Genomic DNA, 19,380 nt, shown 5'->3' on the forward strand with positions numbered 1-19,380 from the left:
TTGTTCCCGGCGCCCGTCTCCCGCCGGCCGGGGCGCGCCGCCGAGCAGCCCCCCGCGTCGCGCTGGCGTCGTCCTCGTCCCCCTCGCCGCCCCCCGCGCGCGGCCGGGCCTTGCCCCCCATGGTCTCCCGGCCGGAGCCGGAGAGCGAGGCCATGGACGCGGAGCTGGTGGTGACGCCGCCGGGCTGTTCGCACCTGAGCAGCTTCAAGGTGGACAACTGGAAGCAGAACCTGCGGGCCATCTACCAGTGCTTCGTGTGGAGCGGCACGGCGGAGGCCCGCAAGCGCAAGGTGCGACCCCCTCTCCCCCGGGAAAACTGCGGGCTGCGCTGGGGGCCGGAGGAGACCCCTCGTGCTGCAGCGCTGCCCGGCGAGCTGGTTGTGATGGGGCTTTTGGGCCCTGTTGGGGGCGAAGAGAAGGAAGGGAGGGCTTGCTAGTTTCTTGCCGACCCCTTTGGGCGGTGTTCGCAGGCGGGGGGGGGGTAGGGCGCTTCTCCTTTCCAATTCCCCCCCAACCTCCCTCCGCCCCCTCCCTCCCGCGCCCTCTTTTCCCCTCCCCCACCTTCCTCCGCCCCTCCGCTGCGCGGGTGGGGACGGAGCAGGGGCGGGGTTTGGGGCGTGTCCAGTTCCGGGGGTGGGTGAGTGCAGATCTGGGAACCGGGAGGTTTTCTCTTCCAGGGTTGCGGTGGAAGCTTGGTCCCTAGGAGGCAGGTGTCCCACGTTCCAGCCCTGGGCCTCACCCGGGAATCTTCCAGGGCGGGGGAGGGTTCGGGGGGGGGGGATGGGGGCAGTGAAGAAAATGTAAGACAAAGAAAACTAAAAAGGGACAAAGACTCCGGGGACTGTTGGGTGGCCTGCTGTAGGCCAGTTGCTTGCCACCATTTTGGGCTCTAGAAGGAGTGTGCATCACAGCTTACCTGGGTCAGGGAAACGGAACCACGTGTCGGGATCGGGAGTTGTTAGGGTGAAGCTACAATTGTCTTGGTGCCTGGGCAAAACACCTCACCGGCTCCCGGGTCCGCAGGAACGACTGTAGGGAAATGGCAACGCCCCGCCTCGTTTCAGATTTGGACGTGGGTGGAGGGGATGACCGTTGGGAATGGAACAAGTCAAGCCAGTGTTCAGACCTACATCCGGGAGAGCCATTTCGTTATCAGCACGGTTGTGGTTTGGAGAACCGCTTGTAGCTACGGAGGAATGGATTTATAAGAAAAGATCGGTCTGTTGGGAAGGTGGGAGAGTGGCGTGCCTTCTCGTTAAGAGGCTATAGTCAGAAACTGATCGCCTCCAGTGACATGTTGAAGAAATTACATTTTTAGCGTTATGTTTTTCAGATGTATGTCCTATTAGGCTTATTGATGATTTGGAAATCGGAAAATAACGGCATTCTTATCTGAATAAACCTTGGTACAGTGTGACGCGATTTTGCATATTAGGAAGGTTGGGAGGTGTATTAGGTTTCCACCTTGAACAGCTTTTTGGTGGGGTGGGGGGAGGGGAAACTAACATGCCCTGAGATTGTAGGGAATGTTAAGCACCGGTTTTCTTTCTTTTTGACAGTAACGGTGTTGGGAAGCATTACCTCTTAGAATGAACTAAAATCGGGGATGATTTCTCTTAGGATCAGAGTGAGATTCTTGCTAATGGAATTATATGCTTTTAAAAAAAATAGCCTGGTTGGAACCATCAGTCTTCAGGTGATTGTATTGTTACCGCTGCATGTTAGTTCATTCGTTGGGGCTTATATGATCTCTGTAAGATTCTTCGTATTGGATCAAGTAAGGAATCCCCTGCTTTTTGCTTTTTTCTTCTCTCTCGCCCCACCCCTGTAATGCTTTAACAAAAAATTTTTGTTTAACAGTCCAGTTTAACACATCATTAGCTTTGTCTCATTTCCTAAAGGAAGGAATCACTGTGTGTGTGTGTGTGTGTGTGTGTGTGTGTGTGTGTGTGTGCGCGCGCGCGCGCGCGCTGTGTTTTGGATTAACCTTTAATGTCACTTGCTTAGTTTCAAAGCTGTTATTCTTTGTTATTCACTAGTAAGAAGAACTCGAGCTACAGACAGGCAAGAGGTGGTGATAAATACTCTCAAACTTCAGATCTGTCAGTGTTGGCAATACTTTTTGGTAGTATACCAGCGAGGAATCTTAATGTCCTTCATCTTTTATGCTCCAGACTTTTTGGGGGGAGGGGGTGTATTTTGTATCTTTTGGGTCCTATATAACTGCATTTCTAGCACTCTCTAGTGGCCCAGCCAAGGAAGAGTTGGTTTGACAAATCCTTTAACCCAGACCATTAGCAATGAACAATACACATTTGTCTGTTTGTGTGGGATTCTCAGCAGATCTGTAGGCTTAGTATATTTTTGGTTTTAACAATATGCAGTTTCCTACTAAAATATTTCAATTTAAGTTATAATATTTGTAAATAAAGTGACTTTTGAGGTTGAAGTCGCAGCTGCAGCGTAACCATAGGAACGCAGCCCTGGATGAAAAGAGAGTTAGAACTTTAAGTAGAAGCGTTAATGGTTTTTGTATCCAACTTTGATTCTTCTTTTGATAGGCACAGAGTGAGAAGAACATGATCAGATTTGATAACTTTCTATCCAGTTTCGGCTTGGTTTGCAGTAAAACTTACCTACTACCGAATGTAAAACTGTTCCCACCATTCAGGACTCAGTGCTACCACAGTGGACTCTGCATTTCTGGCATGTGTTAAATATAGCACATGTCTTACCGTTAGGGTTTTTGTGTGTGAAAAAGAAACTGGCAATGAAAACATCAAGAATTTACAGTGCTGCTGGTTATTATGACTTAACATACTCTACGTTTTATTTTGAATATATGGACCCTTGGGAGAACAGGTAATATTTTTTAAATAATGACCCCTCTCTTTTTTGAACGACTTCCGTGGCTAAAATTTTCCAGCTGCTTGTCCTCAAAACATAGCCCTCTTTGTAGCTGTAGTAAATTCTCTTATCAAATATACTTTGTCACAAGGGAAGAAGAGTTGTCAAACATACTGTGAGTATTTTGGATTATTATGGATTCTGGTTTCATTTGGTCAGTAATCTGGACAGGAAACTGCTTTGGAAGGCTTCCGAGGCACAAAATTTGGGGCCTAGAGCAACCAGCTCTTTGGGGTAGAAATTCTTAGGGAAATATTTTGTTTGATTGAGACAGGGGCTGGAGAGAAGGAAACTTACCTAGCAAATGAAAACACCTGTCATTTGTTCTGTTTCTACATTTGTGGTCTTTTTTTTTTTTTTTAATTTTTTTTTTTTTAACGTTTATTTATTTTTGAGACAGAGAGAGACAGAGCATGAACGGGGGAGGAGCAGAGAGACAGGGAGACACAGAATCGGAACCAGGCTCCAGGCCATCAGCCCAGAGCCCGACGCGGGGCTCGAACTCACAGACCGTGAGATCGTGACCTGAGCTGAAGTCGGACGCTTAACCGACTGAGCCACCCACACGCCCCTACATTTGTGGTCTTTCACACCACCATTTAGATGTGGAATAGGTACCCTCTGGAAGAAAGGGAATGATTCCCTAATTGTTAGACCTCTCATTTTCTCTTCAGTCCAGAGTCAACTCTGAGCCCTGGGTTTCTATCTTGAGGAATTGAAATCAGAATTGTCAAAACCCGTTAAATAGTAGGTATCCCATAGTAAGATAATAAATATCTGCTTTAAATTTTAGAGTATTTGTGGATGCCTAATGATAATTCCTACACATAGGGTAGTTAGAGCCTGAAGATACATAAAAGAATGCGTAAATAATTCTAGATGCTTCATTGTTGGTAAGTTTTACTGAGGAAGGTTAAAATTCATGAATCTGTGTATTTAAAAAAAACAGAAGTGACCGTGTGAACATGTTCTTAATGTGTAAAAATAAAACACCTTCCGGGCTTATTGAATATGTAAGGTGAGTCTTTTCTGGCTCCAGACAATATGTTTGATGCTTGGTCTTTCAAATTTTTTAAAAATTATAAACACATGTGCACATATAAAGCAAAGCTACACGTTTTTATTTATGTAAATATACATGCTGTGTATGTTGGTTCCCTTTTTCACTTGTTGCCCATAAATCTGTTGAGCTGTGCAGTTAATACTCCATTGAGTGGAAATAGCGTTGTGTATTTTCCCTGTTTTTTCAAGCTTTCAATTTGGAGAATTTACTAAGAATTTGTAAAACTTAAACCTGGTAATCAGTTTAAAGAAGGAATAATCTTGGGCAAGACATTTTTATGTTTTTGTTTGCTGAGATACTGAAATGTGATTTGTCTACTTGACATCAAACCTGAGATGCGTGTAAAAAAGTGCACTTTTGGGGTGCCTGGGTGGCTCAGGCAGTTATGCCGCTGACTTAGGCTCAGGTCATGATCTCAATGGTTTGTGAGTTCGAGCCCTGCGTTGCACTCTGTGCTGACAGCTCGGAGCCTGGAGCCTGCTTTGGATTCTGTGTCTCCCTCTTTCTCTGCTCCTCCCCTGCTCACGCTCTGTCTCTCAAAAATAAATAAAGATTAAAATTTTTTTTTTTTAAATTAAAAGTGCACTTTTGTTTATGGAAAAAAATGGGGAGGGAGGTAGCTAAAAGGAAACATAAAAAACAATGTGCAGCAAGAGTTGAGGATAGTAGTTTTTAGAGTAAAAGTGGAGTGCCCTTTCATTTGGAATCTTTACAAAGCAACAATATAGATTGTTAGCCTGTGGACACTTGCTTACAACGAGAGTGGCTCTTAGAGTCAGTGTTGTAGAAGTGTGGCTCAGGAGGTGGGAAATGGTCTTACTTATCTTGAGTGGTACTTTTGCCCTGTGTTTTAGGAAAAGATGTGCTGTAGGACTCAACACTGGTCCTCTCTTTATCAGTGCTGCTTTAGTCCTGGAGTCTGAGATCCGAATGAATCTCTAGTACTTGAACTTTTTAATAGAAATCATCATTGGGGAATAACAGTTCTGCTGTTACTGGCTTAGACAGACTACATGGGGTGACAGGACACACTGGGAGGTCATAAACCGGGCGCTGGCCCCACCAGTGAAACAGATTAGTCCTCACTGACTCAGCCAGGCACTTAAACGTGATGGTGAGAAAGCCACTAAGCCCTTTGTTTTTGAACTTTTTAAGTTCAGTTCATTTGTTGGATATGTCTTTTCTTTTTTTTTAGGTAAACTTTTTTCTTTTCAAATTTTATTGCTTTGAGGAATTCACCTTTGCTTTATTTATCGATGCCGTGGATCTTTCAAATCCTTACAACAAAACACTATACGATTCATACGAAGCAGGGGACAAGTCATTGCAAGTAAAAGATCCAAAGCAGAAAAAAATTTTCCTTTTGAGATACTTGCAGATTGCCATGCCGTTGTGAAAAATAATACAGAGAGGTCCCTGTACCCTTTACCTAGTTGCCCCCAAAGGTAATATCTTGCAAACTATAATAAAATATTAACAGTCAGGATACCAACATTGATTACATATCCTCTGTGATATAATCCGCCTATTTTATTCAGATTCCCCACCTCCCGTGTCCCTGATTGCTAACATCTTAGTTGCCATGGTACAATTTGTCACGACTAATGACCAAGCTTGATACATTGTTACTAACTAGAAATCATACTTTATTCAGATCTCATTAATTTTTCCCTGATCTCCTTTTTCTTTCTCAGAATCCCACCCAGGATCCCACAGTACATTTAGTTGTCATGTCTCCTTAGGCTCCTCTGGCTTGTGACGTCTTCTCAGACGGTCCTTGTGTTTGATGACCTTTGCAGTTTTGGGGGCGTATTGCTCAGGTTTCTTCTAGGATGCCCCTCGATTGGGGCTTGTCGGATGTTTTTCTCATGGTTCTTAGTTGTGGTTACAGGTTTGGGGAAGACCAAGTTCTGTCAAAGGTGATGCGGTCAACATGACTTAACACTGTTGGTGGTGAACTTGACCACAGGGCTGTCAGGCTGCTCTTCTGTGAAGTGGCTCCTTCCCTCCTTTCCCTACTGTCCTCTTTGGAACAGAGTCACTCTGCACATGTCCACTTGAGGAGTGGATGCCTCCTTGAGGCCAGAATATCTATAGAAATTATTTGGAAATTTTATATAGGAAATATTTGTACTTTCTCATTCCTTTAGTATTTATTTAACCATGTGTATCAGTATGGACTCAGGGATGCTTTATACTATGGGTTATAATCCAGTGCTCTCTTTTGTTGCTCAGGTTGTTCCAGCTTTAGCCAGTGAGAGTTCTTCCGGTTGTCTTCTGTGTCACTTTGACATACCCTCACCAATTTTTGGTCGGTTGGTGGTTGTTTTTGAGGACATCCGTCCTTTCTGGTACCGTCAGACTTTCTAGGCTTATATTGTATATTTTCCGCCCCGGTCTTAGAATCTGCCATTTCTCCAAGGAGTCCTAGTTCCTTTTACTGGAGAATAGAATTAGAATATATGGTTTGGGCATTGGCTGTGCTTGTTGGTACCAATGTTGTGGCTTCTCAGCCCTCGGGGGACATAGCTAAGAAACAGCTCTGAATTGGCTGGCATACACTAATTCACGTACACACAAGTCTATGGTTATTCACCTCCACTCCTATTAAACTATACCTGAGTTTGTAGTCATGTCTCCCAACTCTAATCCAGTACCACATGGGTCATTCTAGTCTTCTCCTTTCACTTATCTGTAACTTCTCTGTCCAACATAGAAAGTTATCAACCATCCGTGTACTTATCTGTTTCATTTCAGTGTACATGTATAGGGGGCAAGGGTAGGCCACCCCCAAATGTGACACTTTGGCATATTGTTTATTTTTAATTAAAAGTTCCTTAAAAACCACCTATGCAAGAACATTCTGATCCTCCTTTGTCTCCAGAAAGCAGGAAATAAATCTTCCATGTCAAAAGGTACCCTCTTTGTACCAGGAGCTAAAGAGACATCTTTATGGTCCGAGGTGGGGAATTTAGAACCAACAAGGCTGAACAACCTTTGTTACTTTTTACCAATTTACTACCCCAGCCCAGATTCTGTGTGGAATTCCTTCTTAATTGAAGTTCCTGAACATAAGTTTTTGTCCTGTCAATTCCTCTCAGATTTATTGTTTCTTTGTCTAAAAAGTATAAAAACTACCAGTCTTTTTTCACTTCTTTGGGTCTTAATTTCAGTATTGGGTCTCCGTGTGCACATAAGTAAATTTTTTTTTCTTCTGTTAATATGTCTCGTGTCGATTTAAATCTTAGACCAGCTGGAAGAATCTTAAAGGGTAGAGGGAAATTTTTCCCCTTTAATAGTGGTTTCAGAATGGTTAATCTGCCCCCCCCCCCCCACCTTTGAGAAGCATCATTAGGGTTAGGTATGGCTCCTTTGGACTTTAGTTTTACACTCTCCACTCATTTCCAAGTTATTTAGGCAACCTGTCCCACACCAATTACATTGGAGTTACAGCATACATTTATTTGTAATGTAATCAGATTCTTTTGTCATAGCCACACTCCATCCTGGCACCCTCTGACTGCCTAATTGTGCCTTAAAAGTTCACTGATTTCTCATTATGATGATAGTACTTTATATTTACATAGTATTTTATATTTTGTAAAGCATTTTTCATATATAAATTCATTTTGGTTTTGTTACTCGTGATACACTTTTTTTTTTTTTTTTTTTACTCATGATACATTTTTTTTTAGGTAGGCTTGGCAGGTAAGTCTCCTAATCTATATCCAAGGGCACTTGATAGTGAACATCGAGTCTGAACCTTCAAATTAGATTAGTTTGAGTGTGGAGTTCATATTCCCCCTTAATTTATTCTGGAATGTTTTCCAGTATTCCCAAGTATACTCTAATCTCAGCAAAACACAGACCTGATATCCAGCCCACGTTGTCACCTGTTTGCAACTGATTAGGAACCCCTTCTTCGAGTTCAGTAATTTGTTAAAATGGTTAACAAAACTCAGGGAAACATTTACTCACGTTTACTAGATTATTTTAAAAGATAGTCCAAAGGGTGCAGATGAAGAGGTGCTTAGGATGAGTCCGGGAGGGTCCTGGGCACACGAGGGTACTGGATCCCCGGAGGGTCTCAGTGGAGGGTGCTTCACCCTCCCAGTGCGTGGGTGCATCAATCAACACACATGCCCTCTGAACCCTTTCTGTTAGCATTTTTATGAAGGCTTCATTCATAATGATCAGTTAAGGTATGATCGATTAAGCAGGCGTTGATCAAATCATTACACAGACATGATTGATCAAATCATTGGCCCGTTGGTGGAGGTTGGGATAGGACTGAAAGTTCCAGCCCTCTGATCACACTGTTGGTTCCCTAACATCCAGACCCCACCCTGAGGCTCTCCCTGAGCTTTATCCCCTCATTAAGATAACTTACTGGTTGAAAGGGACTTGTTTCAATAACAAAAGACACCCTTTTCAATCTCATCACTTCAACATTCCAAGGGGTTTAGGAGCTCTGTGCTTGGAACTTTGAAGGAAGACCGGAATACAGTATGTATTTTCTTACATCACAGTGATGTCACTGCCACATTTGTACCTTGAAGGAGTTGGACTAAATCTATTTTAGTTGAGATTCAAAGGCCCAAGTCTTGCTTTCTGAGACTGGGAAATTTCAGGAGATTGTTTAATTTCAGTTATGTCTTTGCCTTTTAGTGCCTCAGTTCATGTAGGAAATGTTGCGTCTTCCTGTCCCTTTGCTTAGATCAGAGTCTGTGATGGTAAAACAGTATATTGAGCCCTTGAAAAAGTCATTGAAGAGAATGCGTAACAATGAAACATACCTTCTTTACAATTGTCAGATTTAGTAGTAGTTCCGGTCACGGGTAATATGGGAAATGTGCATTAGTTCTTAAGGTGCTGTCTCCTGTTTGTAGTTTTCTTTAAGCCGGACTCAAAATTCACTGCACACCTGAGTCATCCTATGGGTGAGTCCACCTGTATTTGACTTAAAGGGCCATGTGCCTTCTGCCCCCTCCGATCCTTCTTGGGGTAGTGAGGAGGGTGTGAGAAAGGAGATAATAGAGATTAAGGTATCCAAAGAAATGCTGTTACTATTGGAGCCAAATGAATGGACTTTCAGTGCATTCCTTGTACTATGTAAACTCAGAACTGTTTTTTTTTTTTTAAGTTTTTATTTTTTTTTAATGTTTATTTTTGAGTGAGAGTGAGAGACAGAGAGTGAGCGGGGGAGGGTCAGAGAGAGAGAGGGAGACTCAGAATCCAAAGCAGGCTCCAGGCTCTGAGCTGTCAGCATGAATGGCGAGATCAGACCTGAGCTGAAGTTTGATGCTCAACCGACCGAGCCATCCAGGCGCCCCTTTGAGTTTTTATTTAAATTCCAGTTAATTAACACACACTGTAATATTCGTTTCAGGTGTAAAATACAGTGATTCAACACCTGTACATCGCCCGGTGCTCATCCTAAGTGCCCTCCGTAACCCCTGGCACCTATTTTTTTAATTAAACATTTTTAATGTTTATTTTTGAGAGAGGGAGAGACAAAGTGTGAGCAGGGAAGGGGCAGAGAAAGAGGGAGACATAGAGACCGAAGCAGGCTCCAGGCTCCCAGCTGTCAGCACAGAGCCTGACTTGGGCCCAACTCACGAACAGTGAGATCATGACCTGAGCCAGAAATTGGATGCTTGACCTACTGAGCCACCTTGCCCCACCCCACCCCCAGCACCCATTTAACACACCCCCAGCCACCTTCCCTCTGGGGACCATTAGTTATCTATAGTTTGGAGTCTTTCTTGGTTTGTTTTCTCTTTTTTTTTTTTCCCTTTGTTCGTTTGTTTTGTTCCTTAAATTCCACACTTGAGTGAAATCCTGTATTTGTTTTTCTCCAGCTTATTTTGCCTAGCACAGTCCTCTCTAGCCCCATCCCTATAGCTGCAAACAGAACTGTTAAATCATTGATCCTGTCTGCTTCTCCTGTCCATAAAAATCCCCGTTTTGTTTCAGGATTACTTGTGGGCTCCTGAATCTACTTGAAGTAACTCCTAGGAGAAAGGGATTTAATACAAAAATCTTTTCGAGGACTCCAAGAGCAGTAGATTCCAGGTTGAGTTTCCTGGATCCCCCACCAGCCTCCGGAATCCCTCTGCCTCTGCAGATCCAGGACTGTGTGCAGTGCCTCCCTGGCAGGAAGCTGTAAGATCAGCTGATCGGGGAAACCTGCCGTCCGCGGCAGCCAACTGTTCCAGAAAGCAGATGTCCCTGTGCCTCTCCCTGGCCCACTCAGATGGCCGGTGTGTGGTGCAGGGGTGTCTAGCCTTTGCGGGAGTGAGAATAATAATAGCTAACATCGACCCTGTATTATTTCCTGCAGCTGCTTTAGCAAGTGACCACAAACTGGTTTAGAACAAGTTCTGGAGGCCAGGATCCCAGAATCTGGTGTTGGCAGGACCACGCCCCTCCAGGGGGCTCTGGGGACAGGGGAACCACTCCTGGCCTGCGGCCGACCTGGCCCCATCCCCTCCAGTTTCTGACCTCCTCTTTCCGCTTGCCTTCTTTCCTGTGTATGGGGTCTTTCTGCGTCTCCTTCAAGGACACTCAGGATGGCATTTAGGGCCATCCCAGATAATCAGGTATAATCTCGTCTCAAGACCCTTAATTACATATGCAAAATACTTTTTTGAAATAAGGTAACATTCACAGGTTCTGGAGATTAAGACAGGGACACACCTTTTAGGGAGCCACTGTCAGCCTTACAAATCCTATGGGCAGTGTTCTCAGTCCATGAAAAGCATCGAATCTTTTAACCCTCGTAATAGCTGTATGAGGTAGATACGTGTCCACATTTTTACTTTATTTAGTTATTTTGATAGAGCATCCCAGCCAGGCTCTGCACTGTCAGAGCAGAGCCAGACGTGGGGCTTGAACTCATAAACTGTGAGATCATGACCTGAGCCAAAGTTGGATGCTCCACTGACTGAGCCACCCAGACTGAGAACTGGTCTCTTAATTGTTGAATCCATCAACTCAGTAAAAGGCCTTCACTGGTAGGTGCCCTGCAGTGGAGTGTCCTGGGTTTTACACACATGAACAATGGTCACCCAGAGGAAGCAGTTAGGTCCGTGTGGAAATGCTTTTCCTTCTTGTTCTCAGTTCTTGGTCTTAGTGTTCTTAGTTCCCATTTTGAGTTAATTCTCTTGACTCCATATGAGTTGAGTTCACACCCCTTGTAAGAAACACTTGTTCTATAGAATTCCATAGAATTGAGCTTTCTGCTCTTGTATACAGACCTTTCTGACTTCCCCAGTGTTCACTCACCTGATGTGGTTCTCCTCGTAAATTTCATAATATTTGGTTTGTGTGTCTCAGCTTAACCATGTATCTCTGTGTTTATTCTTTTGTATTATGGGTTTTTATTCCTATTCACTTTAATTATTTTATTATATTAATGTTTTTTATTCTTGAGAGAGAGAGACACACACACAGAATCCGAAGCAGGCTCCAGGCTCTGAACCATCAGCACAGAGCCCGATGTGGGGCTCGAACTCATAAGCCATAAGATGATGACCTGAGCCGAAGTTGGACGCTCAACCGACTGAGCCACCCAGGGCCCCTTTTTATTTCTCCTCTTGAAGAAGCCTACTCCTTGGTGAATTTCTGTGAAGTGAACATGTTCATGTCCTGGCCACACAGAGGAGAGGTGACACCCAACGCTCCAGGTGTCCCCTTTGATCCCCTTCCTGGTCCCAACCCTCCTCCCTCAGGAGAATCTGCTATCCACCTACACGTGACCATGAAATTACCTCTGCTGGCTTTAGGACTTTGTATGACGGTAGCCGGCAGTATGTAATTTTCTGTGGCCAGCCGCCTCCGTGCTCTGTTGTGAGGTCATCCCTTGCTGGATGTACCGTGAATTCCTTTTCGATGCTCTGGTACCCACTCAGTGGCTCTACCACAGCTTATTCTTCTTGCTACAGATGAATATTTTATTATTTTCACATTTGGGATATTACCATTATGATACTCTTTTTATGTGGCTTTTGGTGTCCTTGATATATGTATTTCTGTCATGTGTAAGTTCCCATTTCTCTTATACCTAAACTCAGGAATGGAATTAATTGAGTCTTAAGGTATGTATTATTTAATAGTTGTTTTCCCTTGATTTATTTTAAACAATATGAAACCTACAGAAATAGCAAGAATACTAAAATGAGTATCATACACATCTATCTAGATTCAGCAGTTGTTTGTTTTGGGGAATGTTAGGGTTTGAATGAGGTGGTGTTTGTTGGCCAGAGTTCTCTTTTGCCTTTTCAATTAACAGAAGTGATCTCTGGGGTGATACTTTGAAATTAAATATCTAGTGCCCCAGTACACTTATATACAGACATATGTTCACACATCCACATGTGTACTCGGGCATGCACACACGGATATGTAAGTCATTTAGTGTATTTTTTAAAATATAATTTGTCAGGGCGCCTGGGTGGCTCAGTCGGTTGAGTATCCAACTTCGGCTCAGATCACGATCTCACAGTTGACGAGTTCGAGCCCGGCATCGGGCTCTGTGCTGACAGCTCAGAGCCTGGAGCCTGCTCCTGATTCAGGGTCTCCCTCTCTCTCTGCCTCTCCCCTGCTCATGCTCTGTGTCTCTCTGTCTCAAAAATAAAGATAAACATTAAAAAAAATTTTTTTTAATAAAAAAATAAAGAATATAATTTGTCAAGTTGGCTAACATACAGTGTATACAGTGTATCTTTTTAAAATTGAGTTGAAATTCACATAACTTAAAAAATAACCACTTTAGAATGAACTATGTCTGTTCTGTCTTTTTGGATTTACCTCTTTTGAGCATTCTATATTAATGGAATCACACAATATGTGTCCTTTTGTGTCTGGCTTCTCTCACTTCATGTTTTCAAGGTTCATCCATGTTGTAGCAGGTATCAGAACTTCATTCTTTTTTATGGCCAAATAATACTCTGTTGTGTATATGTAATACTTTGTGTATGTATTCATCCTTTAATGGACATTTGGGCTCTTTCTTCTTCTTTCTAACTATTGTGAGTGACCCAGTATTTTTCTACCCTGTGGTTTTAGCATCCATGGCTGATTCTTGCCTGAACCCATTATTACGGTGATGATTATAAAGTGAAGATTCTGCATTTGTATCTTTGTCCTTCCTACTACATTGATTAGTTGGGAGTTCTGTGAACAAGTCTGTTAAGACTCTGTGTGTGTGTGTGTGTGTGTGTGTGTGTGTGTGTGTATGTAGTAATATCAGAATGGACTTGGGGATTCTTTCTTATTCAGTGTATAATCCATTTTTTTTCTTCAAGTATTTATTTTGAGAGAGAGGGAGGGAGAGAATCTCAAGCAGGCTCCACCCTGTTCACACAGACCCCTGTGTAGGGCTCGATCTCACAAACTGAGATCATGAACTGAGCCTAGATCAAGAGTCCGTTGTTTGACTGAGCTACCCAGGTGCACTGTAATCCATTCGTATTCATTTTTATGTTCAAATTGTACCAGAATTGCCTAGTGGGAATTCCTCAAGCTGGCTCCCATTCTTTCTCACTTGACCCCCTTGGTGTTAGAGTCAGTGGCTTATAAAAGGTGTCCATTTATGTTCAAACGCCAGTTCAAGAATTGTTCATGGCCAGGGTGTGTGGCAAAGTCATTCGTGTTTATGGATGATAGATTTGTGACATACATCAGTGGTGAACATGTCAGGGGCGCACCATGTAATAAAATCTGATTTGCTGCCTTAAAAGGAGTATTGAGTGGCAGGGGGTGGGGGGGGGCAGGGAACCTGGGTGGCTTAGTTGGTGCTGACAGCACAGAGCCTGCTTGGGATTCTCTCTCTCTCTCTCTCTCTCTCTCTGTCCCTCTCTCTCTCCCGCTCCCTCCCTCCCTCCCTCTCTCTGCCCCTCCCTCATTCATGCACACACTTTCTCTCTCAAAATAAATAAAACTTAAAAAAAAAAAAGTATTGAGCTTGAACTTTATTTAAATGAAAAAGATTTAGCTGAATATTGAATATGTGTGTGTATTTATTTATATTTTAGGCTTTCTTTCCCTGACCTGATAACATCAGGACATGATAAATTTCTGTGTGCTTAAATGTTTATTTACTTGTGGGGTTTTTTTGTTTTGTTTTGTTTTTGAGAGAGAGAGACCACAAGCAGGGAGGGGCACAGAGAGAGAGAGAGAGAGAGAGAGAGAGAGAGAGAGAGATTGAGAATCTGAAGCAGGCTCCAGGTTCTGAGCTGTCAGCACTAAACCCGAACGGGACTTGAACCCACAAGCCACGAGATAGTGACCTGAGCTGAAGTCAGAAGCTTAACCGACTGAGCCACCCAGGCGCCCCTTCTGTGTTTTTAGTTGGAGCTGATCTGCTTCTTTGTAATTGCTAGTTTCTTTTTGTGCAGCTAAGATCTTTTTCTTTAGGCAGATTTTTCTTTCATGAAATTCTGCAAAAGAACAGGTGGCATATTTTTACATTTAAAATTCAGAGTTTAATTTTTATCTGTTTTAGAAACTGTGTGTAGGGGCGCCTGGGTGGCTCAGTCGGTTGAGTGTCTGACTTTGGCTCAGCTCATGATCTTGCGGTATGTGAGTTCGAGCCCTGCCATCGGGCTGTGTGCTGACAGCTGGGAGCCTGGAGCCTGCTTCGGATTCTGTGTCTCCTCCTCTGTCTGCCCCTCCCATCCTCATGCTCTGTCTCAATAATAAATGTTAAAAAACCCAAAGCAACCTTTTTGTGTGTTTTAAGGGAAAATTATTAAGTGTGATAGTTATGTAATTATTCAGATAAGCTTATGTTTTCAGGGCAATGCTACTGTTGAATTTTCTTGTTCTATAGAATTAGATTTACTGTTTCAAGTTCTTAGAGGAATTTTTTAAAATCATGATAATGCCTTTAAAATATCCTGAGTGGTAAAAATAAAGGATACCTCTTAATCTTTCCTATTCTTTCTATCTGTAATTGTAGTGAATGGCAAACAGATTCTAGCTTGTGGTGGTAACTAAGAATCTCCAGGAATCTGTTGTTTTATAGTATTTATAACTAATGGGGAATTTTCCTTGATACCTGTATCGTTTGTTTACATCAAATATAATTGTATATGTAATTTAAAAACGTCCTCTGTATTCCTGAAAGCAGTCACAGTGAATTAATCTCTTTGATTTGTCACTGGACGAATAAATAGATGATACAACTACTAACTGTATTACTATGGCACTTCAGAAAAGTCTTCCCCACAGACCGCAGCATCCTGTGGCCTTGCTTTAGGACTGGTGGCTCTCAACCGGCAGGAGGGTGCCACCTGTGATCTCGTGGGCAGAGGCCAGAGATGCTGCTGGCCATCCCGTGGTGCCCAGGAAACACCCCACACCCTCCCGCACACACGCAAAGAGTTACCAGGCCCCACGTGTCCGTGGTGGTGCTACTGGGAAGTCCTGCATTGGGGGCGAACCTTACGGGGTTCTCAGAGGTAGCTTCTTCGTATTAACAAACATAAGTACTGACCATTGAGAGTAATTGTTTCCCCAAGAAGAAATACGGTTTTAACGATCAGGTTTATTTATTTATTTTTTAATGTTTATTTTTGAGAGATACTGAGTGTGAATGCGGAAGGGGAGAGAGAGAGGGAGACACAGAATCCGAAGGCTGCAGACTCAGCTGTTAGCACAGAGCCTGATGCGGGGCTCGAATTCGCGAACTTCGAGATCTTGACCTGAGCCAAAGTCGGGTGCTTAGCCAGTTGAGCCATCCAGGCGCCCCTTAACGATCAGGTTTAAATTTGGGCCCAGAGATAAAACCACCAGCAGCTGAAAGGTGATGGATCAGCCTTGGCACCCTGAGAGTGGTGTGGGTCTGTGGTTCTCGGGATGCCCCTCGGGCCTTGCTCCATCCCGTGTTCCTGGGCAGGATCTGGATCTCTCCCCAGCTCCCGGCTGGGTGGGCATCCAGAGAACCTGACGTGCAGAAACGTCTGCGATTCAGCCACAGCGTGGTTCTGGCTCACCTAATTTGTCTTCCGACCTCGGGCTTCAGGCACTATGCTCTGTTGTCTTCAAGGAGTTCATCCGTGCACCCTCCCTGCCCATAAGGCAGCTTCCATCTAAGTAAAAACTGTGGTTCGTGTTTTATAGTAAATGTGGTTTGAGCCTAGTCCCCAGACCCTCTCCTCCCTCCACACCCTCTGTTCTAGGTGAAGGCACAGCCTGTCACCCCTGGGCTTGGCACTTGCCGCCTTCTTGTGTGTGCAGAGTGAAGCTTAGGAGTAGGCTGCCTCCAGGGTGAGGGGGCTGCTGGGGTAGGCGCGTCCCAGTCCACGTTCTCCCTGTGTCCCCCACCCCGTGGTCACAAGCATATACAATAGCTTTCTTTTAAAAAAAAATTTTTTTTTTCAACGTTTATTTATTTTTGGGACAGAGAGAGACAGCATGAACGGGGGAGGGCCAGAGAGAGAGGGAGACACAGAATCGGAAACAGGCTCCAGGCTCTGAGCCATCAGCCCAGAGCCCGACGCGGGGCTCGAACTCCCGGACCGCAAGATCGTGACCTGGCTGAAGTCGGACGCTTAACCGACTGCGCCACCCAGGCGCCCCGTACAATAACTTTCTTTGGGTGTCGGAAGAGCCTAAAGCCTTTCCCCCGCCCGGGGTGGGTTGAGGGGTGGGAGGGTTGTGAGGACTGAATGAGGTTAAGTCCTCTGAAACCCCTGGCACCAGGGTCTAGAGTGCACGTGGCGGGTAGTACGGATTGCTTGTGCGGGCAACCCTTTCTGTTGTAACCTTCCCTTCCCTGGACCCTGTTCATTTTCTGCTTTCCTCCATCTCCCTACTTGCCGCCCACCTGTCAGAACAGAAGAGACTTGTATTCCGTGCTGCCGTCTCGGAGGTTGGAAATTGAATTTGATAATCTGCAGGGAGTTTATAGTGACTACGGTGTGGTTGTCATATTGTGCGAGAAAGCAGTGGCGTTCTTGGGTGGTTGGGTGTATGAGAACCCTAACGACTCACAGTTGCTGAGATTAGAGTTTTAGGTTTCTGTGGTCTAGTTCTTGGCAACAAACTGTTTCTTTTTCTTCTTCTTCTTCTGTATCGCTTTGACTCAACGTCCCTGTGTGTTGGTTGGTTGATTGCTTCTAACTTTGCTGCGGTCTTGTGACCTGGAATATCAAACGTGCAGTGACATCCATGGTAAGGGTGACTAGGCTTGGAGCCGCCGGGCTGGGGTGGGGACAGGAGCTGAGAGGGTTGGGGTGCCCTGTCGGGACTCAGGAGGAGAACACGAAGACTTTGATGGCTCCTCAAGCTTGACGTGGTAAATGAGTTTTTTTTTTTTTTTTTTTAAACGTTTGTTTATTTTTGAGAGATAGAGATAGAGTACAAGCAGGGAAAAGGCAGAGAGGAGGGAGACACAGAATTCAAAGCAGGCTCCAGGCTCTGAGCTGTCAGCACAGAGCCCGACGTGGGGCTCGAAGCTGCCCCTCTCGAGATCATGACCCAAAGTGAAGTCGGATGCTGAACTGAATGAGCCACCCAGGCGCCCCTGGGCTGAGGTTTTTTACACGGACTTAGTTTTGAGCTGATTGAGCTAATGTACATTTTGGGGCAGTTGGAAGGATTAACGGAGGGTCTCTCAGGTCGTACAGGGTATGCTGTGATCTCCTTTCCCCACACGGGTCACTTTGCTCACCCGCTTTCTTGGTAAGAAGGCCCATCGTGCCATGCGCTGGCTCCTAATTCTCTTCTCTCGATTTCAGGCAAAGTCGTGTGTGTGTCACGTCTGTGGTGTCCACCTGAACAGGCTCCACTCCTGCCTGCACTGCGTCTTCTTTGGCTGTTTCACAAAGAAACATATTCACGAGCATGCGAAGTCCAAGCGGCACAACCTGGGTAAGGCGCCTTCTGATGAGTGTCCCTGGTGTGGGGACGGCCACTACCCGGCCTGCTGTTCCCTGAGTCGTGGCTCCCAGCTCATCCGGGGCCCTGTCTGAAGTCCTCTGGCAACTCCAGGGGCGAGTTGAGGAACAGATGAACTCAACAGGCTTATGCACCCAGCTGGCCTTGGGGCTCTCGAGTGGATGTTGATTATCTGTGCCATCAGCACAGAGCCCGATGTGGGGCTCGAACCCGCCAGCCGTGAGATGATGACCTGAGCTGAGATCAGGAGTCAGACTCTTAACCGACTGAGCCAAACAGGAGCCCTGCAATGTTAGTTATTAACGCCAGTGTGGAGTTGAGGGATTTTTATTGCTTCCTATGGTGGATTTTCATGGTTCTCGATAATACAGGGTCACGAAAAGGCTGACGGCACCGTGGCATCAAGATCAGTTGTTTCGTGTAGTTGCAGGTTCAAGCTGTCGCACATTCTGGAAATTACACAGAGCGGAGTTTTGCTCTTGGCTTTCTTTTCTGACCGTGTTCGTTAAGTGTCTCTCTCCTTTAGTATGTGTGATGTTTTCTCTTGAGTGATGGGGAGGCTCTTCGGCTGGCCTTAAGAAAGTCACTTTCACGAGGTCCAGGCCAAAGAGCTGTTACTTCACGGCGGCTCGGCATTGCCAGTTTAAGGTATTTTTAGGCCTTTTTAGGTAGTAGAAATGGAATGTAAGGACTCCGTCCTCTCTGCTGGACTTACTTGTAACTAACAACTTAGACTGAGCCTGAGTGAAAAGGGTGCTTGGAGCTAGGGGTTCAGGTTGTGACATTGAGCTTGTTGGCCTTTTTGGAAGGAGAGCTAATGGACCTAATAGTGCTGTCATGAGCTCTGTCCACAGAGGAACAAGGTAGTTCGTGATCTCTTCTTACATGGAGTAACCAGAGGCAAAAGACACGGGTCAGGACCGTGTGGATGTGATCAAACTCTGTAGTACTCACTTACTGTAGATCTTTGCTTTTACCGGTACAAATGAGGAGTAATGCTGCCGTATCTGTTCTCCGACCAGCCCCATTTAGGGGGCTCTGCTGTTATTCCCCGGGCTGTGATTCCATGTGGTTAGAGGGTTATGGAGAATTGAAAGTATATTTGCACTTGAAAAAGCTATCTGAAGAATTACATTGTTACGCAGAATCGTCTACAAAAATCACTTCAGAAATGCGTCCATTTTTAACCTGATTGATACACTCGTTCTCTACTTCTGCTGGAATGAGTAAGTTTTAGAAGGCTTGCTTTCAGAAACAAAACCTTGAAATCGGAGAAAGATGCGTTTGAGTCCGTGAACGTACTGGAGATTGCACGTGTATGTGTTTAACCAAAAGCTAGAATTAGTTTCTGTGTCCAGGTGGACAGGAGGGTGGCGGGCACAGGAGAGCGAGGCCGAAGCGGCAAAGTGCTGGAGGAGAAGAACGGGGAGGGGCAGCCCCGGTCCTGCCTGGCGGTTTGGTCTCCGTTTCCCCCACTTAGGAGGTCACCTGCTCGTCTTCCGCCC

General features: G+C 44.9%; 1 protein-coding gene across 1 annotated transcript in view; it reads left to right on the forward strand.

Moving 5' to 3' along the window:
* Positions 1-20: 20 nt before the first annotated feature.
* USP22 (ubiquitin specific peptidase 22) overlaps positions 21-19,380 on the forward strand; it is a 42,001-nt gene continuing 22,641 nt past the window's right edge. Inside the window, exons 1-2 of the mRNA XM_040452977.1 lie at positions 21-290; positions 17,716-17,848. Of these exons, the coding sequence (XP_040308911.1) occupies positions 120-290; positions 17,716-17,848 (304 nt within the window). The 5' untranslated portion in view covers positions 21-119. The remainder of the gene's footprint in view (positions 291-17,715; positions 17,849-19,380) is intronic.

This window comes from Herpailurus yagouaroundi, unplaced genomic scaffold (genome assembly GCF_014898765.1).
Source record: "Herpailurus yagouaroundi ecotype Mexico unplaced genomic scaffold, PumYag 208, whole genome shotgun sequence".
Classification (NCBI taxonomy): Eukaryota; Metazoa; Chordata; class Mammalia; order Carnivora; family Felidae; genus Herpailurus; species Herpailurus yagouaroundi.